Genomic DNA, 26,471 nt, shown 5'->3' on the forward strand with positions numbered 1-26,471 from the left:
ACTCAATCCGGATGTTGTTCAGGGTCCACATACATAATCTTTTGGAATCATTTTGGAGGGTTATGTAATTCCTGTGGATAAAACTTTGATGACAATGACTATTATTAATATAGACAACATAGTTTTAAATTAAAATATTTTCCGATGGTGGTGTCCCTTGAGATTTTTTCAATGCAAAAAAGTGTGCCGTCGCTCCAAAAAGGTTGGAAAACACTGGCCTATCGTACTCGCCATTGGCCGCTTGGCGAATTATGGGATTAATCGATTTGCATAACATGCAGGCATTTTGGAGTTCCCCAGGCGACTTTTACTTAAGGAAATTGGCCTTCGCCAGCGTGGGAAATATTCACCGTGCCACATTCCCTTTTAAATCACCATTATGTGGCGAATGCAAGCACGCATTGGGACGTGTCACAGTCCATTCCCATCGGCATTAAATCTACTGTCCGGAAATGTAATACCTACAGGGGTTTTACAGTAAATTTATGTGAATAATAATTTAGTACTTAATGCCCACTAGAACCCTGCCATAGCACACAAAAATATGGCTATATTCTTAAATAATATTTCAATTGTGGGCCTGGTTCTGATATCTGAAAAGCTCCAGTGTTAGTATTTAATCACTAAATGCAGCTAGGAAGTGGATATTACCTCATTTTAGTGCAATTTTTGCCGGGGAAATGGTACTCCGGGCCCGGTTCTGATGTCTAAAAAGCTCCAGTATTTGTATTTAATCAATAAATGCTGTTTTCGGCTGGATTTTACCCCATTTTCGGGCAATGTTTGCCGGTACGCCATTGACGTTCATCGCTGTCTTTTCCCGGGAAAAGCTCCAGTATTTGTATTTAATCATTAAATGCTGATAGAAAGTGGATATTACCCAATTTTTGTGCATTGATTTATTGATTATTTTTTTATGTGTCACAGCTGTAGATGTTTTATAGCCATAAAATAGTTTTTGAGGGTTGGATTGATTTGTTGAAGGCGCTACGAGAAAATGCACGGACCGCCACTGGTCTATATTGATGAAGGACTAAATCCGATTTGAGAGCCGTATTTGACCAATGACTGGACTCCTTGCTTTTATGTAGCGCAAACTAGGAATGTAGTTCAGAAATTTTCCCCGTGGATGGCGGCTCATTCTGATTCTCACCTGCAGTGGACCACCATGGGTCCTGCATCTGGAGGATTGCAAGCCTTGACGCGTCTCAGGAAGGCCAAAATGGGAGTGGGGTACTCGGGCACGCCGTGGTCAGGCCAGGCCATAAACTGGAACTGCCTCAGCTCTCTCTTCTCACTGGAACCGTTCTGCGAAAGCAGAGAAAGAGGCTCATTCGGGGTGCAATTGCCAGGAGAACATATCGTGCTGAGCTCAAATACTCCTGACAGTGAAAGGTCAAAGCACATTAACGACATTACGCGACTTTCATTTGAAAAGCACCAGCGATTTAATTGTCAAAGGTTCTTCGCTATTCTGAGGAAAGGTCTCCATTGGAGTCGCTCCCACGGCTGTCGCTGGAGATAAGGTGCGGGGTTTCGAATTTGACTGCTCAATTCCTTGGAAAAAAAAACATTTGCGAGAATTGTCTTTCTTCGGTGATTGAATCCGAGAACCATCTCCGGCTGGAGTGGATTTAATAAACGGCAGATAATTGTCGTTTCAAAATAGTCTAAGAAAAATAAAGGACGTTCCATCATGCCTGCAGTTGAATATGTTATCCACAACAAAGAACTACATGTTTAGTTACCTTTTGCTAAGAAACAATTGCCGACTTTGTTTTAGTAAAAACTATTCCAGTAGCTAAACTTACAAGCAGCCATGAATTTTGTCAATCTAGGGAAGTTGGATTGGATAACTTTATTCATCCCATATTCGGGAAATTCCATTGTGAAAGTAGCAAGAGGGTGAGAATGCAGATACAGGAAAGGCATAGTTACACATAGTAACAAGTTAGAAAATACAGTCGCAAAGGCCACAGAACTACAAAGCAAAATCACAAGGTACAACGCAAAGCAAAGTATATGGGATCATTAAGAATCACCAAATTATATCATTAAGACTGAAAAGCAGCAAAAACACAAATCGAGCAAGAGCGGAAAGAGCTACCGCCACCGGCTGCCAATTGAGCGGCGCCATCTTGCAAAAACGGATACAGACTCAAGAAAAAGACGCTGTAGAGTTGGATAAAGCTGGAACCACATACCAAAAAGTTCAGTCCTTAACTCAATGACCTAATTCATAAAATAACATTTACGCGATTCCAACAGTACAAAAAGTGATTTAGCTCTCCTTATTTTCAGTGTATTAAGATGTAACATGCCAAAGTTATTGCTTGGTCAGTGAATAAACAGCTCATTCTTCGAGCTAATCGGGCAAGTTTATCGCCAATGCTGGCAGCCAATGAATGAAGGAATTCCAGTTTATGACGAGAGAACAAATTCCCTGCCATATTCTACCCAAAAACTTGAACCAAAAGTGTAATCGGCTATTTAGCTTTCCTTGTTTGTCGTCTTTTACTACATCAAAATTGGTAGCAATCAAATCAAAATGCCCTTTCGTTCCCCGACAAAAAAAAACCAAACAAAATGAAAATGTCCTACCTTGTAGAGTGCAAAAGTGCGGACGCTGTAGGTGGCCAACTCCACTGTGTCCAGCATGGTGACCTGAATCATTCCGTAGGTCTCAGTTCCTCGTGCCGGCCAGTACTGGTCACACTTCACCTGGCGTTTGGAAAGAAGAGGGAAGAGGGAAGAGGGGGTGGACTGTCAGAACCAAGTGTGGCGGCATTGATTAACAAGGAAGAAACATTAGAGGGGTCGGATCAGAGGCGATGCATTCTGTCTCATTAAAAGCTGAAGACTCAGCATCCACCAAAACACCAATGCCCGCTCTCACCTGCCGTCGGTGCATGTGTGTGGAGTGCACTTCAAAAGGCCACTTTGTCTTTTTAGCGGCCTGTGATCATTTCCAATGAACTAATTGTCAGGTGGCTCCATGGCCTTTGTCATGTCTGCTTTTTTTTTGGCAGTGGCACCACAGAAGAGTGTGAGGACAATGTCATTTCACTCTTTGTTGGCATACTTCTGTTTATTCCTACATGCAATAACAATGTGCAATATCTTAGAAATCTGTGCAATATTTCAGAATCTGTGTAATATTTTAGAATCTGTGCAATATTTTAGAATTCACCTGTGACTTTTTATACTTTTATACTACTATTTATGTTTTTTTACTGGGAAAACACACTTTGAAAAGCTTGGAGTAGCACCACCAATTTCGTTATACGCAGCTGTGTATGATGACAATAAAGGCTTTTGATTTGATTTGATTTGATTTTGATGTGATATGTGTCTGAAGTAAAAATTCCGTTATTGTCATCAAAAAGTGCTTGTAAGGTGGAATGCGTATGTTTCCGAAGTCAGTTGGGATGTGTTGCAGCTTGGTCAAGATTAAGAGAAAATAAATAGATTTAACCCTTTATGACAAATTTTGGTCATTTTTTTTTTTTTTTTAATTAAATGATATCCATATTATATATTTTGGGTCATGTAGGCTACAATATAAAACATTTGGTATTAAAATGCTTTACTATTGTTACTTTATTATTATTTATAGTATTCCTCATTGTTATATTTCTTATGCATAAATGAAATTATCAGTCATTCAAAAAAATGATATCCATATGATATATTTTGGGTCATATAGGCTACAATATAAAACATTTGGTATTAAAATGCTTTACTATTGTTACTTTAATATTATTTATAGTATTCCTCATTGTTAAATTTCTTATGCATAAACGAAATTATCAGTCATTTAAAAAAAATTAAATGATATCCATATTATATATTTTGGGTCATGTAGGCCACTATATAAAACATTTGGTATTAAAATGCTTTACTATTGTTACTTTATTATTAGTAATAGTATTCCTACTTATGCATAAATGTAATTATCAATGAATATTTTCATCACTTAACACACTTAAAATAAAAATACACTGTTATGGCCAATAATACTTGCGTTGAATCCATTTTTTTTAACGATACATTTGAACCTATTTAATTGGCCTGCCTATTTCAGCGATAGAAATTCATTAAAACAGTTGCGTATGTGTTCCCTATAAAGTGTTCATAAAGCCAAATGTTAAGACCACCTAACGTGGACAAGATGAAAGGTGCGATATAATTTATACTTTTAAGATTTCCCCCAAAAAACCCTCAAGAACTTTGTAAAGTTGAGCTCTGATTGGGCGATGCAAAGTTCTTAAGCGGCCCCCACGTTAAATTGTGCAACAGAAGGTTACTGATTGTAAACTTTAATCAGGATAAGCTCGCTTCCGCCATTTAACAACCCGTCCCACGAGAGTTTTGTCCCTATAATTTTCATTTATGTGGAATCTATAAAATCTCACAGCTAAAATCAGGGCCGGGCAACACTTCCACTTCTTCAACTCCAACTATCGATTAGGCAAACCCGAGTGGGAAGCGCCGCAGTGCAGTCGGGTCACAAACATGCGGTGCAGAGCTGACATTTAAAAGAGCCGTCTGTCTCTTGTGGTGTTCGCCACAAATGGATTAAGAAAACGTAGTCAAATCCTTAACTCTCAGATGATTGAATTTCCCGCATGAGGGTGAGCCATGTTACAGGGAGAACTAATGGATGGCATATGCATATTGCCACTTTTGAAACCTGATCACATACACATACACATTTACATATACATACACTTACCAATAAGTGTGTAACGTCCTAAAACGGATGTTTTAAGTGAAAAATAATAACAGCCAAGACAAACAGACTCAAGGACAGTTTCTTCCCAAGAACTGTCAACTCAAGTTCTACACCTAGGACCTAATCAAGACTTTTGCTAGCCACCATAGCCACTTTGCGCCACTTACCCGCGTTGACTACTCCTTACAATACGTATTATGTTGACCACTTAGATAATCAACATATAGTAATGATATTCAATTCCATTCAGAAATGGCAGACATCTTGAGACTCTTTGCAGGCGTTGAATTTTGTATTGCCAAAGTATAACCTACATTAGAGACTGAAATTAATGCAGGAATATGTTTTTTTTTTTCCCAAAGTTCAAGTCAAAATGGCTATCTTTTTAGGTCTTATCGGGGCTTTTTGGTCGATGCCAGTTTGAAACTTCATGAAGAGGATTTGTTAGCTTAATTTAAAGTAATTACATTTTTAAATATATACATTATATTTAGATATAAATCTTTTGACATGCTTATAGCTGTAATAATTAATAAATATGCACTTTTTGATAATTGTACTTGTATTTCTGTATAGGCGCGAAAACATGTTTTGCGGTAGTTATAATGGGGGTGATCCTGCTTAGCGGTTTTTCGTTTATCGCGGACATGTCTGGTCTACATTAACCGCGATATTTGGGGGATTACTGTATTATTTTTTGGGGGGGATCTCATTGTGATGAGTGGACTGACGGTCAGAAGTTCATAGATAGATGCCCAACATTGCTCTCCATTACAAAAACTACTGCTTGGGACCTTGACCTCTCCTGGGAATTCTTGGTCGATGCCAGTTTGAAACTTCATAAAGAGGATTTGTTAGCTTAATTAAGAATTAAAAATGATTAAAACTTCTCTGCATTAAATCAAAAGAGTCTTTTTTTCATATATGTCAATTTTCCCTCCACTACAGTCTTTGTGAAAGAAGAATTGTTTGCTGTAATTCTCAAGATTTCAAAGCTCTCTTTTACGCCAGTTAGAAAATGACTAACATTAATAACAAATTTGCTCATTCCTCAATCAAGGTTTTATGATGGCGACAAATTGACTTTACACAACATTCCACTTCCTCAGTACAGAGCTCTTCGTGATTGAACGCACAATAAACGCGCGTTTACGTATGACGAGGTGAGCGCTCCCTTTAGAAAAGCGTGTCGGCCGCTTTGCCTAAATGACTGATGGCCTCCGGAGTTGCAAAATTAAAACATACGATGTTATGTTGCTGTCGAGCGCTTAGGGACTCGCCATATTCATATTTATACTGATGGATGGAACGGATGGGTAATTATTTTTCTTTCCTTCGAGGCTTCCTTGTTACTCGTAAGTAATGGTGATGTGACGGTTATATTTTGAAAAACTTTCCCGACATTATTTTTTTTGGGTGTGTTTTATAGTTTGTCTTTTTTGGAAGCGGGCGACAATCCTCTTAACTTCAATTTAGTGAGTTTTCGTCGTCTCGGGGGCCAAAAAAAGCAGGCGGGGTGCATAAAAAGCCGCCGTAAAGTCGAGCGTGGCTGCAAAAACATATTAGTATTATATGGATGTCGCCGTAATGAATGAGGAATGTCATTCTTATTATTATGGAAATCCATCTAGCAGACAGGTGCAGAGGGAAGAGATTTGAAGAATCTTTGGAAGTGATGGCGTCTGCAGACTGACTTTGATCAGGCGGAAAAATCCAACCTAGCGAACGCAGGTGGCAAATAAAGGCCTGGTTGGGGAAGCTGCTGATAGAGTGTATTTTTTAGGGATCATCTGACAATAAAGGTTTTTCATTAGGAGGTCCCTCAAAGGGCATGTTTTATTCGACATTTTTTTTATTACGCGGGATTACCACAAAAGCACAATTTTGCAGAAATTGCAACACTTGTAAGCTTTTCATGTTGTTTTTAATAAGACATTGTGTATTTGTAATAATATATTTTGTCTTATTTTATACTACATATACAATGTTTTTAGTCATCCTATGGTTGAGCATTTTTTTCCAGTTCATAATTAGGCATATTTTGGTGTGATATATTTCATTGTTTTCCAATATATATATATTCAAAACTTTTTCTGATCTTGATTTTTGTGTTTTTATTTAGTATATAATATGTATTTGTTATAATAATTTATTTAGTTATAATTTAGTGTTGCAATTTCCAATGTAATATTTGTTTACATTCAATAGGCTTTGTAATATTTTGTAATTTAACAGATTGTCTTATTTCTACTATGTATACAATATTTTTAGTCATCCTACAGTTGAGCTTTTTTTTCAGTTCATAATTAGGCATATTTTGGTGTGATATATTTCATTCTTTTCTAATATATTTATTCCAAACTTTTTTCTGATCTTGTATTTGTCCAGTGTTGCAATTTCCAATGTAATATTTTTTAAATTCAATAGGCTTTTTAATATTTAGTAATTTAACATATTGTCTTGAGATTAATACTTCCTGTATTTTTTTAACAAAAAAAAGTATTTAAAATATTTTTTTCCATCTTATACTGATAATTTCCCATTTTGGTCCTATTTGTTTTTCATTGGACAATTTTGTCATTCTCTAACAATGTTGTTTAATGTGCATGTTTTCCATCAAATATTGAAGTTTTTTTCCACATTCATATTGTTTCTCTAATATTTTCCCCAAAGTTTGTCTAATATTTGTATTTTTATCCAAAAATACTGCATCTATCATGATTTTTTTTGTACTCATCTCCCCCTTAATTGGTAGCATCCTCTTCCTTACCCTAGATTTCTCTTCCAGTCGCGTCATCATGACAATAGTGCTTGAGCGCTGCTCCCACACCATCCTCCAGAAGTCGCTAAGCGTCTCAGGAAGCGGTCCCTGCGTGGCGATGTAGGCGTTTTGCTTCCTGTAGCCGTCGATGTAGTTGGCGTTGATGTAGTCGCTTCCCGGAACCGCTGCAAAGGAAAAAAAAAACATCTATCCAAGATGACATTTCCCCGATTTTGCGAGACCGTTCGCTGGAGGTTTTACACTTACCATCGACAGAGGTGAGCACCACTCTGGAGTGGTCGTAGGCGATCACGTTGGCGTAGCGGTTCTTTGGCTTGTTCACTTCCATGTTGGAATTTTCCCAGGTGAATTGTTGGCCCGGATCAATAGACTAAAGGGGTTGAATGCCAAATGGACGTGTGAATGCACGATTGAGAGTAAGTGGGCGGTATGGTGATACCGATAAGCAGATATTTAAGATTTTAGCTGCATTCCTTCCCAGCAACAGCAAGAATCAATTTGGACAAAAAAAGAGTGTCGACATGGGCATCAAAACATTACGTGAAAAGATTGGTGATGAAAACCAAATCTGAGAAAATGACCCAAAAAAAAAGAAGTACATTACACAAAATGTAGGAAAAAAAGATAACGGTTTAAAGTATATATATAGTAATATATTTCGTATTCATAAAAAAAAAAAGGAACATTTTTGGTTACCTTGTGGTATATCTTTACTGAAATTTAAAAAATCATAGTAACTATTTATGAGCTTTCTATTAATTCTGGTCAGATTTATTTGACCCGGGGCTTGTTTAATAATCTAAAGGTGTCAGATTTGTGGAAAAATGCCAAATAACAATGAATATCTCATTAACTCCATTACTCAATATTTGAATCAAATTATTATTGGATTGTCCGTCACACTTTACAGTTCACTTGTCTTTTATGTTTTAGAAAAATGCATGCTAAAAGTGTTTTCTGTTTAAAATGTAGCAAATGTGGCATTTTTATTTGAAACATTATACTTAGGACGAAGAGCTTAACATCCTTACAATGGGTCAAACTGATCAGCATACTAGCAAGTGTTTAAAATAAATGTATCTTCCAATTCATTCCGTTTCCAGTGTGATTTTCCTCTGAAATTCATGTTTTATACATCATTTTTGCCCAGTTGTTTGTCTTTTAGGTTGGACATCAGACTGAATGCTCTTAGAAAAAAATCTAGAATTGTCATGCTTGGTTAATTAAAAAGAAAAAAAATAAGGTCAGCAGAAGCTTTATCATAAATTTTTGGTATACATATATATGTTTTCCTTTGAAAGATAAGCATTTAAAACCCAACCACTTTTTAAGAGTATAAACATAGCATTTCCATCCTCAGTTCAAAATAACAATTACAAAAACTGTTCATACTAATATGACCATGGGCATTTTTTAGGATGTCTTTTGTAGACTTTGGCTAGATTGCAAGGTGAAAGGTTCTGGGGGGATAAATTAGCGAAGGTACAGCTGCAACACCGCCGCGAGTGGACGATCGATAGCGAATAACAAGACACCGGGTGACGTTATTGAGCTCGGGGATAGGATTCCGTGGCATATTCCTAGCCAATCAATATGTATGCGGTCTTGTGTCGTCTGGAGACAAATGATGCTTGGCGGGAGGACATTTTTTTGCAGGGTTGGAATCAAAATTAGGTTTGGTATACCTATCAAAATGGACTAAAATGAGGGGTAATACTTGTTTCCTTTTTATCAATTTCTGTCAAAGTGGCCTAAATGCCGAGTGGAGGGGTCAAGAGCAGCGTCATGCGGCGGCCAAGCTGGCGCGCCATCTGGTGGGCCGAGGAGGTGGTCTATTTTTCGTTTCCTCCCGATGCTAGCCTTTGGCGAGCCCGGTCGACTGGCCGGCGCCAACCGTCGTATGCCACTTCCTGGCCAGCGTCGGGTCGTTTGCACGAACACGCTGTGAGGCCAACGTGCCGTTTTGGAGGCGCTTGTAATGCGGTTAGTGAGCTGCCATGTTTTATTAGCGGCATTAAGGACGCTAATACCTTTATTAGGATGTCCATAAAAATACTCTTAATGCCTCCAAGTTGTGTTTACACTGTTTTTTTCATTCTGGGCTTGTTTATAGTTGTAGTTTTTTTATGTATTGTGTAAGGCGATGTCAAAAATGTGTAGTTATGAACATGCTCAGAGTCTACAATGACCTTGACGCCACAACAACTCATTTCCTTTTCCATTATACTTTGTAGGATAAAAAAGAAAAGTGTTTCCAAATGGGAAAACAAACTGTTTTTTTTTTTAAACAGGGGGGAAAAGAAAAAAAATATTCCCATCATCTTTCAATCATTCCAAGCGGTCAATCAGTGGTACACGAAAGAGATTGAAACGTCCAGAAGAAATAAAAGAGGATCTTGGTGTTTTTTCTGTACACGGGGACATTTCCTCGCTTGCTCTCCAAAGCAATGTGCCACTTTAAATGCTAATTTGCCCCGCTTCTTTTTTTTATTGAAGAGAGATAATCCCTCGCCGGGTTGCATCACAGGATGCGAGCATCAAGACGCGCCGCGATTGCCTTTGCTTCGTTACCACCTGCTAGTTTTGTACACCCACAAAAAGAATAAAATGCAGCATCGGCTTTTAAAGTAATTAAGCTGTCGGGGCAGGATCAAAGCGGCGAAAACTTCGTAGAAATGTACGCTTGAACGCGAGTGGCTTTGGAAAGGGGGGCAGGGGATTTTTGTTATATTAGCAGACGTTTTTGGTGGAACCTGACATTTGTTAATTTTTTAAAAGGCATCCATAGTGTTTCTGTGTTCGAGCCAAAGCTACAAAAGTATTTATTGACTGGCTCCTTGCGTCATTTTAGTCGTCTTGTTAGGATAATTCATGGACGATGCATTTTTTTTCTCCGCTACATCTGTTTTTTTAGTCACTGTTGAAATCACCCTCATGGTAGATAATTTGAAAGTAGATTTTCTGCGTTATTGGTTCGTGTGTGTACGGTACTCTGACGTTTCGTCGAAAGACGTTTGGTCCTCAGATGTTTGGTCCCCGGACGTTTGGTCGACCGGACGTTTGGTCGACTGGACGTTTGGTAGAATGGACATTTGGTAGAACGGACGTTTGGTCGCCGGGTTGTTACTGTTGAAACCAGCTCTCAAAATTATAATCATGAGAAAGAGTTTAATATCTAAATATCTAATATCTAAATATCAACAGTAAACTCTTTGTCATAATTTGACAGTGAGCGAATCCGGCGACCAAACGTCCGTTCGACCAAACGTCCGTTCGACCAAACGTCCGTTCGACCAAACGTCCGTTCGACCAAACGTCCGTTCGACCAAACGTCCGTTCGACCAAACGTCCGTTCTACCAAACGTCCGTTCTACCAAACGTCCGTTCTACCAAACGTCCGTTCTACCAAACGTCCCTTCTACCAAACGTCCATTCTACCAAACGTCCATTCTACCAAACGTCCGTTCGACCCAAACGTCCGGGGACCAAACGTCTTTCGACAAAACGTCCGGTCACGTGTGTGTACATGCTAGGTGCGTGGTTTTCATAATTTATTGGTTATATTTAGTGTCATTTTTAACTACCACTGGAATTTTTTGAGTCGACAGCAACAGGGTTCGTTATTTACCCCTAGTTTGGGTTTAAAAAAACGGCATCAGTACTTTGGCTCTTACCTCATACTCCTGGGAAAAGCGCAGGCCGTCATTGGCCTTGAGGTGCTCGATGTGGTCGGCTAGGCCGGCAACAGGAATGGGCGGATGCTCTCGCATCCCTGTCGGAAAAAAAACAAAAAACAAAAACCACAGTGAGAATGGGTGGCTTTCCGCAGAATATCCGAAAATGGGGCGGGGCCGTGAGGCTACGTTGATGCGTCAGTGTGACGGTAGATGGCCAGCCAGGACACAGGTGAGTGTGCACGAGCGACTGTCGGGTAAAAGGCATGCTTCCGTGGATGTATGGCGCCTGGAAGCAAACGAGCGAACGAGAACCCCGCAAGTCTCAACGGATCAGTCCCGCTCTTATTTCACAGGAAGGAAGCGGGTTGGGAAAGTGACTGGTCACCCGCCAGAACTCATTTCTTTGAAAATATCGCTTCTTACAATGGAGCATCCTTTGGCGCAGCCTAGAGTGCCTGGCCTGGATTACTTTCAAACAACCTCACCCCCCTACCCCTCAATTCGCTCCTGCTGTTTTCTTGAGTTATTGGGGTGATTTATTGCTAATCTGTTAGCGCAAATTCCCTCATGCGCCTTTGATGGAGGCTTAAAACACATTGCTTGGAAAGTAGTGAGCTCACGAAGACGGCGCGGAGTTCATCGTCAATCCTGCGTGTCACCTTGACACCACTCACTGATACATCAAAGTCGTTCTCTATCTTACCAAAATAAACTCTGAAACGGTAAAAGATGAAAAACAAAAAGGATGCAGCAGAAGAGGTTTATTTAATCACAAACTAAATTGTTTACGGTTACGAAGAATGCAAAATGAGTCACTTGCTACTTTACTAAACTCAAGTGTTTTGAAAACCCGTAGGAGTTTTTGTCCAGATAGTGCAGATTTCATGACGATTTGTTTGTAGTCGTAAAGCATGCAAAAACTAAACCTTGTAAAGAGCTACGTTCATATTCCTACTACAGAAGCAAACAAAATACCATATTTTCTCGCATATTAGCCGCCTCTGTGTATAAGCCGCACCCTTAAAATCGTTGAATTTTACAATTTCTCTCGTATAAGACGCCCCCTGATTCACAACTTTCACCTCCATATTCTTGGTTTTAATAGGGAGAACAAATGTGTTACTTTGAAGGGAAAATCTTAAGAAAAATCATCGCACGTGGTATTTCTGAGATACTGAATAAATCGAAAGGATCGCCTGCTGGATTGCACATTCCTAAAGGGTGTCACGTGAGCAGTACAACCAGGAAGTGTCTGTAGCAGTCTAGTTAGTCATTCCTAGGTAAGATGGCGGCGCCCTGAGCGAGCAACGGCAGGCACACGCAAGTCAGTTATTTTTCTTCTTGAATTTCATTCATAGTCGTCAAAATAAATTTTGTTAAGCATTTATCTGCTTATCTTTTCTCTATTTTGAAATAAATGACCATATCGACCGCATTGTCTTGCGTTATGGCGTTTCGTCTTTGTCAGCTTGCAGTTTCGTGCATGTCAAGTCTAATTTGTGCGCATATAAGCCGTACCCTCGATTCAGTCATTATTTTTTTGAGCGACGAATACGGCGTATATGCGAGAAAATACGACATTCCCAGAGATCCTCACATGCCTTTGCTTACTCGTTAAAAAAATCAATTCAAATAACAAATAAATGCAGTTACTTGCTTTCGTCACTACTTCCAAATTCTCACCTTAATAGCTTTAGTACTCCAAGCGTTCAACCACCCAAAGCTCATTGACTGCTATCTAATACCTCTCCACACCATGGCACCTGAGCAATGAATCCAATTAATAGCAGCATATTAACATAAGCCGCTCTGTGGCCACACCGGTGTTTTACATCCACGGCCCGGATGAAATGGAGGATGAAAACGCAAAATAGCCGAATGCGCGTCGAACACATGTCAGCTCAGCTAACTATTAAGTCAGTCGCTTTCGTGCCGTGCTCGAGGGCGACGGACTGGTTGGATGATGAAGTGCGGGACAGACACACACACAATGGGATTGCGTGAGAAACACAATTGACACCTGATTCCACCCAGCAGTACAGTTCAGTACTTTCACAAGACCAAGAGCACAAGGCGATTGTGTGTTAGAGAATCACATCTTCTGGGATTGAAATGACGTCATAAAGCCAGGCCCAAAGGATTTGACTGAACTGTACGACTGTGGCGGAGGGGCGAGGGGCTTAAGCGACATAGCTGACTAACTTGGCGTGTTGGGGCTGCGGTGAGAGCTGGGACCTGTGGAAGAAAGGAAAGTACAGGAGGAAGGAAGAAAATACAGAAAAAGAAAAGTAGCTCAATGGCAAGATGATCTCGGTACAGTGTATCGGACAAAATAATACCCAATGGATCAAATAATTCTCATTTGTTTTTTACAGAAAAAAACTGTCAGTGGGGTGAGCAGATATTTGACATCCAATGTATGTCCAATAACGTGATTGGTTACCGGAGCACTTAATTTATAACCGTTGTCCTACTGTGAGCCAATCAAGTCATTGAGAGTGAGAATTGGCAGCCGATGGCTTGTTCAGTTTAATGAATATTTGATCATAAATGCCTCGGTTTGGTCGGCGCAGGGGAAGAGAGAGCTAAATGTTGACATTTTCGGAAAGGAAGGGGGCGTTAGAGTGTGAGAGAAAAGAGCGACAGTGGGTGAGAGTGAAAGAGAGAGAGAGAGAGAGAAAGAGATTATCCTTCAGGGGGGAAAACAGAAGACAAAAGGGAAAAGAGGTGGAGTGGGAGGAGGGAAGAACAGGGATCCTTTAGAGCGGCAGCGCTGCTTAATTCCTCTGCAAGGGTTCAAAGAGGCTGTGTGCGTGTGTGTGTCTCAATGTGGTCTCTAATAACCTGTGAGAAGGAATGCAGACACACACACTTGCACACAAATTGTGTGCGTGGATGTGTCTGTTGCCTGGTTGACATTTTCTCTCAGCTCCATTGTTCCCTCCACCTAGCTCACCTTGACATCAGAGGCAGCACGACTCATTACCTGTTTGGTGGGGGTTTGAAAGCAGCTGATGGAGGGGAGGGAGGAGAAAAGATGGAGGAGGCTGAGGTCACATACCTCAACAAAAAAAAAACCCTTATCCCTTGGCCACTTTTCCCTAACAGGGAAAGCTAAAAACTTGGTTTAAGTCTTTGTTTTGATTTTATGTAGAAAAGATACAAAGGGGGCGGGGGAGATGCTCACAAATGAAACATACTTCTAAAGCTATGACTCATGGTGATGGGTTTGTGTTGAATTTAATGTAGACAGACTGATAGTGGAGTTTTGTCTTTGCCAAGTTTTCAGTGCAATGTCGATGTACGATGTTTTGCAGTTTGTTTGAAATTGTGGCAGACCTCTCTGAGGTCATCAGCGACTGGCAAGGATAGGTCTTAGTTTTGCTTCTAGGAAAATCTACAAAGGAAAATAAAGACAGCTTCGTAAATTGAACGCCTTTTAAAGCCTTGAGTCGGCAAAGATGATTGGATTGGGTCCGTATCAATGAGGACTGAATGAAAAATTGGTTTTCCCTGTCTTATGCCTTAGCTGCAATGCCTGGATGTGTTTTTAGTTGGTTCTAAATCCAAGCTATTTTTGGGACCACATCAAGCGGTACTCCTACAATTTTCTCAAGTACGACTATAAACAACCATACTACATTTCTTATTTGTCTACTACAGCCTGCAGAGAAAGTGACAAGGGATGAAATGCTTTTGACAGACACCACCGATTAGTAAAGAAAACAATTTTGGTCCACTAAAAGCTGATCTGAGCGAGGGACAAGGATACTATTTAAGAAACCATGAACAAGAAAACCCTGCACCAGATGGACAGACCACCATCAGTTGAAGTAGATGGTCTCGATTCTCAGGCAATTTAGTGAACTCATGTATGGTTCAACAAAGTGCACCTTAAGTCCACCCTAGATTGAACAGTCTTGAAAAAATGTTTCCTTTCCTGATTCAGAACTGGAGACGCCCACTGGTTATACAAATCATTTAGTGGACTTGAGTTGTCTTCAACCATATCTCGATAACAAACGCACCAGGTGACAAGGAGAGGTGAAAGCTGCTTCCTACCTGGCGTCTGGTAGTTGAGTCGTCTCATCTCTACGGGGTCGGAGGAGTTGGCCAGCAGGGAGTCTTTGACTCCACCCGAGTGCTCATCCTTTGGCAGGGGTGACGCCCGCTTCCTAGGGAGAGAGACAAACAACAACACAACATTTAAGTGGTGTCCTGCAGCTAGGCGTCGATCTATCCACTCAAGGGGAAATGACAACATGACTTAGAAAGACAAAGAAGAAGCTTCTCTTTGAAAGGGCTAAGCAATTGGTCACCACACTTTTTTGAAGGATCCTTTCTTGGTTTGAATTCCAGGGTGTGCATACATTTTGAAACTTTGGAAGATCTATTCCAAAATTTTCCAGGGAGACTGTACACATGATCCATTCGTGGCTCTGCTGACTACTGCTGAACTGATGCTTAATTAGATCTGGACAGATAACTGTGTGATTAAACTTCCTGGAATAATCTTTTCTTGGTTGAAGTTAGTATATGGTTTATCTAGACTTTCTGTTATGATTGACAACGTTGACTTAACTTTCCAGATGCACTCTCAAGGTCAACTGTTAAGAGTGACTCTTCAGTTCTTCGGTAAATTTTCTAGATTCCAAGATTTGGTTGAACGACATCCACTGATTCCTTCTGACTGAACATGCTGCTTGGTATTGCGTCCAATTGAATCCAACTGAAGGATCATTTTAGTCAACTTTTAGGATGGGAGAGAATTTCAAAGGTGCCTCGTTCTGAATGTTTCTTGGCCTTGATTTTATATAACCGCTTTGAACTTACTGTAATGATGTTTTTGGGCAATTCCCCAAGGATGTGTCATCATTTGACTGAACTTCCCTGTTTGGATAAGGCTAGGATTACATTTTCAGAAAGGTCAACAAGGTAATCTGAGGTTAATTATTGGCATGGCTATCTAATTTGTTTAGGACTACTTATAACAATCAAAGTGTTAAATACCGGGACATCATCATCATTAGTCTCACAATTGAGTAGTTAGAAAGGCCACCATTTTCCTGGAGTGGTATTGCCTAGTTTTGGATATTTGACAGCTGCTGTGTGGGAATGTGGACTTGTGCATATGTGTGATTTTCACGGTTGTGTGTAGGCATGTGTGCCAACAACACATTGTGTTTACAGGCTTCCCAGACTGAGAGGAAAACAGGCGGCTGCTGTAATTAGCTCATCAGCTGGGCGGCACAACACGGGATAATTGAGACCGGTTTTGGAGCACCTGCGTCGCATGGCGAATCGTAGCGAAGGCTCGGTCGGCCCCGCTCGTCTCGGTCGACCGTAATGTTGTCCATCAGGCGGACAGGCCTTATGTATTGTAAAGTTCAGACAGCCAGCATCTGTTGACTAGCACACACGCACGCGACGCAACATCCTCTCTGCCTGCAAATGGGGATACCCAGTGGAAATTTCACATCTCATTGCACCCCATAAAGGGCAGGTTTTGAGACCTTCTGGCGAGGAGACGTACAGCAGCCTGAATCCACTCCACCTGTTAGGTTAAACGGTGTGGGCTTAAGATAATGCTAGCAGCGTGATGGATAATCTATGACAAGCATCCCTTCTCTCTCGGAGTCAGAATACGTCCGGAGAGCAAGTTTATGACCTGTACATGCGTTGTCTGGGATTGCTAGCTACACACACCGCAATCTAACAATTATGGAGTTGGAAAAACTGAATTATTCAGTGAACATTTCCTTGGATTTGTCTAATTAACACATACCATAAAATTATTTACTATTTAGACCAAGGGTGTCAGACTCGGGTTGGTTCGCGGGCCGCGTTAACGTCAACTCGATTTCATGTTGGCCGGACCATTTTAGATATAATATTCAGATTTTTTTTATAAATGGATTAAAAGAACTGGATTAAAATCCCTGAATATTCAGTTTTTTTATAGATCTAAAACAATGTTAATTAACGTCAACTCAATTTCATGTGGGCCAGACGGACCATTTTAGATATAATATTTAGATTTTTTATAAATGGATTAAAAGAACTGGATCAATGTTTATTTTAGCTTTTTTTAAATATATTTTTAGATTTTACAAAATGATTTTTGAACTAAAAACACAGAAAAAATGGATTAAAAATTACAATTATTGATTTAAAAGGGGGAAAATCAGGAAATTGAATATACATCTATACTCTTCATTTTAATTTGATCCTAAAACAGAAAGTCGGCACTCATGATTTACTTTCCCGGGCCACACAAAATGATGCAGCGGGCCAGATTTGGCCCCCGGGCCGCCACTTTGACACCCGTGATTTAGACATTTAAAAAAATCTATAAAACATTTCCTAGACTTAAATAGGAGACCTCTAAACCTTGTGTTACGTTGTGAGTCAAATATTTTGTCAAGTAGTTCATAGTTTGAAAATTCCCTTGAACTATTGAATGAAATGGTATGTGATGGAGTTGAAATGATATAAAACATTGAATAACATTTTCTTGGTTACTTTGAAATAATTAAACTGGCCTTAAGTCATTAATTTTCCTTTGATTAATAATCCAATACTGTCGGAGATGAATTCGACCTATTGAAAAGTCATTTAAAATGGTTATTACGGCATTACTAAGATAAATGTCCTTTTTCCTTTGCTTTAGTTCTGCCAGTGCTGGATGCATATTTTAATTAAACTGGCCCTGGGTCAATGTGAAAGAGCAAAGTTATTCCCATTCCTGAGAGCAATGCAACAGGAGGGTTAAGCGCTGGCCTCCAGTCATCACGGCAGATTTTTCAATAAGGTTATTCACATCAAGCCTAAAGTGAGTGTGGGAATCTGCTTGTGAGTTGAAGTGTGTCAGCGTGTGTGTTTGTGGAGCAAGCAGTATGCTTAATGAGGGCAGAACAAGCCTTTTGTTACGACTCCAGCCTGGAAGAACGAGTCTCTGCGGATAATGTCAGCTTCAAAGACGGGAACATTTCTTTTTGCGGCACTTTCCCTCGGCTTGGCATTTACTTGACAAGGGGCCATTCTGCAGCCGTGTGCTGCCTCGGCAAATTCACATATGGCGGGGGGTTGTTGGGGGGTGGCAGGGGCTGCTGGGGTCGCATGCCGATGTTGGATGGATAATGAAACACAGCACGGATAGACAGGACGGATGTGTTGAATAACATGGCCACCAAATGTGGAACATGCACGTGTAAACTCGCACCACCCTCCAATCACGCACCTTCCATGACTTGTTTTATTTAACCTTGTTGCGAAAAGACGCTGTTGCCTAAAATGGAATACTTATCCTGGACTAGCATGTATATTCATGTTCCCATTTTAAATTGGACTTTGAACTTTAAATTCTCTGCACGAAATCCCGGTAGAAAAACAAAACATTGTTTTGATTGTATCGTTGTATTTTGTCCTTTCTTCCCCGTTTTTCACACTTTTAAGTATGTGCGTTGCTTGTCGATGATGGTTAGAGGAAATCTTTTAAAATTTAATTAGCTCAGACTCCATGCCCATTCAAAGATTAAAGCAACACTGCACACATTTCACTATTTTCTACAATGCTTGTATGATTTAAATGATAACTGTTCCAAAATGTAATTTGTTTATCAGATGGCACTTTCCCCCAATTTGAGGTACCCCCCCCAAAAAATAGAAACATCATAATATGTGTCCCTTTCTGAAATTGTGTGGCTATGTAGCCAATAGATTTTGAATCATCATGAATACGTAAATACTATAGCGTTTCAAATTTTAATTGAATTATTTTTGCTTGCAGCAATATTTTACTACGGTGCCAGGCCTCTTCAATAAAAATCCTGTGTTTGACATTTTTTTTTTTCCCTAACACTATGCAAGCTTTTAAAAATATTTTTAAAATTAGCTGCCCTAATTGTCCCAATTTGCTGGCCTTCAAACCATGCAGCAACATGTTACCCTTTCTGCCAGGATGCCTCGTGACTGGAATATAATCATGTGTCAGTCGCTTATTGATATTTTCAAACAGTAAGTAAACACATTTTCCATGACTCATTTTGGTTCCCAAAGGAGTTGATGATGCCCCACGTCTACTACAGCCCAACAAATATGACTTGACGGACCAATTTGAGCTTGCATTCCCTTCATTTTGCCACTATTTTTCCCATACAAAAAAAGTCAAAGTGAAAACCACACAACACGAATGCAAGAGACGTGACTGATGAAGAGTGACAGTACCCACCTCTCCTGTTTGCTGCGTTCATAAAGAAAAGGAAGGAGAAGGAGGAAGAGGATTAATTGGCAATTATTACCGCCTTGTTTTTAATCCAGCTCTTTCAAAATGTCAAGTATGAGCCATTATGGCAGGCCCCTTTTTCATGGAAACTCTGTTTGCCAAATGCGCAGGTAGCAATAACTACCGTGCCGGTGAGAACTCAATTATCCCTTTACGTGTTTTATTGGCAGAGAATAAAGAGGCTCACAGCTTCCAGCTCACACTCCCTGCTGTCAATCTGTTGGCGTAGAGAAAATGGCTACAGGAGCGCAGTGGGCTGTCTTGAGGCCTACTATCATGCCTAGGTGAGCCTGCTAGCAGTCTGCATGTGGCTGGCTGCAGAACAAATTGGCTTTTGAATAATGTTTCTGTTGTTGTTGTTGTTGTTACTCTTTGGGTTAGGATTATCATAAAACGAAAGGACTTGATTTATTTGATTTGAGCCATTGAGCATAGGGATGTTTCCTAAATGATCCCCAAATGAAAACGTTACCGCAAGATGGCATAAATACAAATAAGTGCAGAAACACTTTTACTTGAAGAATATTAAGAAGGTAGGCTACTTACTTTTTGAAAAGTAGGATGGCGATGACAACACTGATGATGAGTACCACGGCAAACACGGGACCCATCACCCAGAGCATTTCTGTCTGTTCCGCCCCTTGAGCCAAAGACTGCGAGGTGACCTGGATCAGGTCCGAATAGGGGCTGGCGGAAAACGTCATCTGATGGAGTAAAAGATATGTGGGAGTCAACACTAAATAACTGTTAAACAAATCAGGTTACAAACCTTTATTGATAGCAATAAGGGTCTAGTATTTTGACACCACTTGTCAAATTGAAAACTATTACATTAGAGAGAAATTAATATGAATATGTTTTCCATTCATTCATTTTCCGTAATGATTATCCTCACAAGAGTCAATGGGGGCTGGAGCCTATCCTGTCCAACTGTTGGCAGTAGGCATGGAGGTACACGGTCAATTGGTCGCCGGTCTTTTGGTCGCCGATCTTTTGGTCGCCGGTCTTTTGGTCGCCCGGAAGGTTATTGATAATTACCATTTAAATCGTTGTTCAAATTCCCTAAATACAAACTGTGAATTACTATTTAGTCATACTTAATGCCCTATTAATTATTAGGCTAAAGAAAAGCTCCAAATTTCCCGTACTTTTATTGTTTTTTGTTGGAGAACTTGTTAAGACCCTGACTGACGTCGCTTCTTAAAGGGACAACACATGTACATACAAACTCTTATACACTCACACGTCGGCTCAGTGAAACTGAATTGGTTGCCAGCCAATCACAGGGCGCACCAATACAAATACAAAATGACCCGCAAACCTAAGGAAAAAATCAGTGTTCAATCTGGGATAGCATGCATGTTTCTGGGATGTGGGATGAAACCGGAGTACCCATTCAAACTCCACGTGGGAATATCGGAATCCACCTAGGATTGACCTTTCGATCTAAGAACTCTGACATGCAAGTGCTCCATGTCAGCTTCCAAAGTGGGCTTAATGACTTGGTGAGTTACTGATTTGCTAGTTGATTGTGAAGTATAGCAGAACACTTGACTTCTCAGTAGCATGTGTTTTTCAAATGTGCCACATAAGAATAAGCCAAGACAGCCCGGTGAGACTTGAGAAAGGTGAACGAGGCGATGCAGAAAAATGTTCACTCCGCCCTCGGGTCCACTACACAAAAATGGAGGGCATCACCTCTTCTTCATTAGTGTGGGCGGCATGGCGGTTAAGCAAGGGGAGGAGGCGGTGGCGACATGGGCATGTAGCAAATGAGACATCTCCCCCTTTTCGCTCCTTCGTTTTCAGATGACGACGATGAGGCGGAGGGGTGAAGGTGTGCGGTGGAGGTACGGGGTGATAGACGAGAGCGCGGAAAAGCTTCTTGTCATTAGAGCTCAGCATGTTGCTCATTGCGCGGCCAAGCGGGGGTGCGGTTTGGGAAGGGAGGGCTGCGGGTGACAGTTCGTGGGCCGTGGCGGGGGGAGCTGGGCTCCCAGCGTGTAGCAGCACCGGCAGGCGGCGGTAATCCGCATCATTAGCGGCACAGCGGCCCGCTCTGCGGCACAAAGGCAGATATTAATTGGAAAGATAAACCAAGAGGGGTTCAATGTTGTATAGATACTTCAGCTATCGCAACTCGGGCTCGAAAAAATGGCGGATGTGCCAGTTGCTTGAGGGGGAATGTGGGTGCACACTCGTATACACACACAGTAAGTCAAGTGTGAAAGTAAAGCGAAGACAAAAACAGGAAGGACAAACCAGAATTAATGAACTGGGCATTGTTGAAACTTTTCGGGGTGTGTCCAAGCTTTGAATTTGTGCTAACCTGGCATGTCACATTGATTGGTCTCTATATCTGCTAGAGAGCTTGTTGAAACCACTATTTGGATTTTAAAGACTTCCTAGAAATGGGTAAAATCATTGAAATTGAGACTTCTGTCCAAAGTGGCAGCCTCTTTGAGACTTTTTTTGTGGGTCTCTTCATGACAGACATGCAAAATCTGGTTGCTAAAACCCATGCCTGGCTCTGGTATCAAAGGTCCGAGGTCTGGACATTACTTCGAATAATAGTCGCCTAGGGTTCTCTCCTACAGTTCAGTAAATTAACACCCCTTACTGTAGTACCAGCAATTGTAATATTTTCATATATATTTAAGCATACCTAATTACCTTAATCACCTTCAAACTTTTGAGTGGCCGCGTAATTACCGTGAGGCATTTGCAAGTCTACCCATACATTAAGAATGAGATAAGACCGTTTACCGCTGTAAAATGGGTTGTGATTGTATTTGATTGCCTGCGTCTTGTAGTTTACCTATCCTTCTTGTTTACAAGCTCTTTGCCAACGAGCGAAAATGCTTTATGATACATAATGTAGGGGGAAAAAAACAGGACCCTCTACTGCAGCGAGGGAGAAGCGCCAATGCTCTTGTGACTGACTCCACAACCGTCAGCGTATTGTGATGCCCCTCACAGAAACTGCTGCGTGACCAGGCTTTTATCAGATTTTAGCGCCGTTTAAATGGATGATTCTGAGTCTTTTGCCGTGACCGAGGAAGATAAAAGCAGCCTTTTTATGTTTAGGGTGGTTTTCCTTTGCGTGTTCCCTCACTCAAAGCACAGCTGCATTCATTTGTCACGCCGTGGGGGTTGTAAAAAAAAATTCCCAGGATTTCCCGCGGGGCCACATCCTGAGGCTCCTTACTGTCCTGTGGTAGGAACAGGAAACTCTCCATTATTTGTGCTGTCCAGTGTGTCAAAGTTCCATTGTTTCAGTAAGTGGAACTTGCAGACCAAAGACTCAACTGGTGTGTCTTTGACAACCAAATTGTCTTTATCAGAAAGCAACTGCACTGAACTTTGACAACTGATCTTCGATGATGTGAATATTTTGGGGATGACACTCCAAAAAACGAATGGCCTTCCACTACTTGACTGAACATTGAAAAGTCATTCAAGTGCGTGAATCCTCTTGTTCGTGACGGATCAAAGATGTGACTTTCGAAGGACATGTCTTCACTGCAACTAGCCAACTCATCTTTGAGTATTTGAAACTTTATGTTCATGAGCATCAGAAAACCAATTGTCTTTTTAAAGCCCCAGGTGAAGTAGTCCTTGACAACTATACTTCAAGTGTGTAGACCTTTTTATGACTGGTCAAAGACTAACTGTCTTCATAAGGACCTGGATGAATTTGATCTTGAACACTTTTGTTCAAGTGTGTCCTTTTATTTACGACAGAACCACGACTTAGACCTGTTTCTGTAACTGGCTTTGCTACGACATATGCTTTACACGTACAACAGCAATATCCAGATTTATGCGGGGAGCAGAGGCCAGCAAGTACATTTCAACTATTTACATGAAATTTACATTATGGGTGTCTATAATCAAATGTTTGGAGTGATGACAAAGAAAGCTGACCTTGATTGGAAGAATAAAAAATATTTTCAGGTCAGACTCAACCGATAGTTTTCCCATTTAACCCGACTCTTCTTGGGTTAGTAGCTTTTTACTGATTTATAGAAGTGTGTTTTATTGCGTGACCGGACGTTTCGTCAAAAGACGTTTGGTCCCCGGACGTTTCGTCAAAAGACGTTTGGTCGACCGGACGTTTGGTCGACCGGACGTTTGGTCGACCGGACGTTTGGTAGAACGGACGTTTGGTAGAACGGACGTTTGGTCGGCGGGTTCGCTCGCTGTCAAATTATGACAGAGAGTTTACTGTTGATATTTTGATATTAGATATTTAGATATTAAACTCACTATCTCATGATTATAATTTTGAGAGCTGGTTTCAACAGTAACAACCCGGCGACCAAACGTCCGTTCTACCAAACGTCCGTTCTACCAAACGTCCGTCCTACCAAACGTCCGTCCTACCAAACGTCCGGTCGACCAAACGTCCGGTCGACCAAACGTCCGGGGACCAAACGTCCGGGGACCAAACGTCCGGGGACCAAACGTCTTTCGACGAAACGTCCGAGTACCGTTTTATTGACACACGGGAAACATCGTCTGTGTTCGCAGTGGCAGGTAGTAGTCCAGAGTGAAGAAACAGCTGATAAAAGCTGGGATACTGCAAAGATATAATTGAAGTAAGCGATGTTATACTACTTGCACTATATCCAGTCTGTGATCTGGCCTGTGGGCTAAAAAGCCCCCCCGCCACCCTCCCTGGAGCTCCCAATCGGCAGTGCGCAGCAAAAAACACCACCACATTTGTTTCAACTGGCTATTGACCCTACGAGTCTCTTGTCTTTGCCAAAATGCCTTAAATAAGCCGCAGGGAGCCGTGTAGCCACGAAAACAAACACGCGTGTAAAGACAGCCACCGTGTGTCTCTTGCCGCCTCCCCCGGGCAAACCCACGCTCTCGTCCTCATCTGAGCATAACAGAGCTGGCGAGGGGACGCCGTTGATGAGACAAAAACTGCAAGTTTGGTGGATGATCATGCACTCCCTGTACACTGAACATCAAAGACACAAGAGTACAGCCTACATTTGCGGGACGGCGTATGTTCGCGCAGCCATGGCGGCTTCGTGTAGATAATTTAACGGGTGCCAAAATCTGATCCAGTGAGAATTGCTGTCAACAGAAAGGGGTGTGTGACTGTTGGGTAGTTTTGTCTCTGATCCTGAAGCCAGAACTCTTGTTACCTTGACTACATACAACTTTTTCCACATCGCAAATGACAAGGACAGCAATTCGGCAAACAATTATTCTCGGATGGTCCTTGTGAAAGGCAATAAGAACATTTTTAAAACCCCTACAGAAACGACGGGCATTCTTTTTTGCATCCGATTCGACATTCCCTCCGAAGCTCTTTCAGCAATAGACTGCTGCACCCTCATTGTAGGAAGGAGCGCTTCCGCAGATCCTTCCTCCCATCAGCTGTCAGGATCTTTAACAAAACAAATGGCTGAGTGTTAAGACCTACCGTATGCATGCATGTACATCTGTGTGTATCTATGTATATATGTGCTTATATATGTATGTATATATGTGCTTATATATGTACATGTATGTATATGTGCTTATATATGTATGTGTATGTATGTATATATGTGCTTATATATGTATGTGTAGGTATCTATATATGTGCTTATATATGTATGTGTAGGTATGTCTATATGTGCTTATATGTGTGTAGGTATGTATATATATATATATATATATATATATATATATATATATATATATATATATATATATATATATATATATATATATATATATATATATATATATATATATATATATATATATACATACATATATATACACACTTCAGCAACACGCTTATTTATTTATATATTTATTCATGTATTTATTTATTTATTTATTAACTTACTTATTCCCTATCTATTTATGTCTAAAATGCCCTTCCTATTTCTGCATCCTCACCCTTTTGCTACTGTGACAACGAAATTTCCCAAATACGGAATGAATAAAGTTATCCAATCCAATCCAATTGTACGCAGGCAAATTTGCAGCTTCGGAAAATTGTTGGCTTATATTTCTGTTTTCAACGGTTAATGTGGCCATCGACTCTGTTTTTCCGCTATGCCTGGTCCAAATCCCTCGTGAATCGTGTTCAATCCTGGATCACGACCCTTCATAAGACATTTTGAGCTAATATTTTTACGATATATCACATACACTTATAAGACATTTTTACAACAATCTCATCCGCCTGTGCCTTTTATCACAGGCTGGGAAGGACGGAAGGGCTCGCTCTCTTATTTCCCACCCTCTCTGCGGCATCACACACTATTTCATGCTCGCCCCCCTCCCTCTCGCATTAAATGATACTGTTTATACACAGCAGCATCTATCATCCCATTTCACACTTCCCCAGGCATGTTTATCTGCTTCGGGTTCTCGGGTGACGTGAAGGCGCGCTACTCCCTCTTCCTCACTTCCTTCCTTCCCAGCTTTCCCATCGCCTCCCAAGATCGGCTGCTCAAGGCCGCTGATGGACGAAGGTTTATTAAAACTCAGTTGCTGCTGTTTGATCCGTGTCTGGCGGTGCTGTCGCTTGTTGTCCACCAAGGCATTGCTTTTATAGCGAACAAAGTCGCTCGTAAAGGAGTTTCTGTGATGCAATCAACAATAGCTGCTTCGTAATCACCACCTCCGCCTCACGTCAAGACTATTGCGATATTCACAGACTGTGTTTACGGTACAGCGTGTACAGTTATCAGATTCCTTTAATGTACTTTTAAAGGTGAGAAAAAGAAAATTCCACATGAGTTTTGACGCAGTGTGCAGCAAACCCAAAGATGTTTTTTTTGGTCCAAGATTTGGACTGACGGTTCAATGAGAGGACAATCTCTGTAGTTCTACTTCTGTTCTGGCGGGCAAAAATAATCTCATTTTCAATGCCAGTTCCAGTCCAACACCAGATATAATTAACTTAAGGATAGAGCCACTGTGAGTAATGACTTTTGCTAATCCCAAAGAGCATGAGTCACGCAAATACACGTG

General features: G+C 40.8%; 1 protein-coding gene across 1 annotated transcript in view; it reads right to left on the reverse strand.

Moving 5' to 3' along the window:
- Positions 1–26,471, reverse strand: part of ptprfb (protein tyrosine phosphatase receptor type Fb) — a 160,595-nt gene that overhangs the window by 11,370 nt on the left and 122,754 nt on the right. The window contains exons 24-30 of the mRNA XM_077616357.1: positions 20,025–20,182; positions 15,257–15,369; positions 11,192–11,289; positions 7,764–7,887; positions 7,506–7,681; positions 2,602–2,721; positions 1,154–1,308 (exon numbers count right to left, since the gene is read on the reverse strand). Coding sequence (XP_077472483.1) covers positions 1,154–1,308; positions 2,602–2,721; positions 7,506–7,681; positions 7,764–7,887; positions 11,192–11,289; positions 15,257–15,369; positions 20,025–20,182 — 944 coding nt within the window. The remainder of the gene's footprint in view (positions 1–1,153; positions 1,309–2,601; positions 2,722–7,505; positions 7,682–7,763; positions 7,888–11,191; positions 11,290–15,256; positions 15,370–20,024; positions 20,183–26,471) is intronic.

This window comes from Stigmatopora argus, chromosome 12, assembly GCF_051989625.1.
Source record: "Stigmatopora argus isolate UIUO_Sarg chromosome 12, RoL_Sarg_1.0, whole genome shotgun sequence".
Classification (NCBI taxonomy): domain Eukaryota; kingdom Metazoa; phylum Chordata; class Actinopteri; order Syngnathiformes; family Syngnathidae; genus Stigmatopora; species Stigmatopora argus.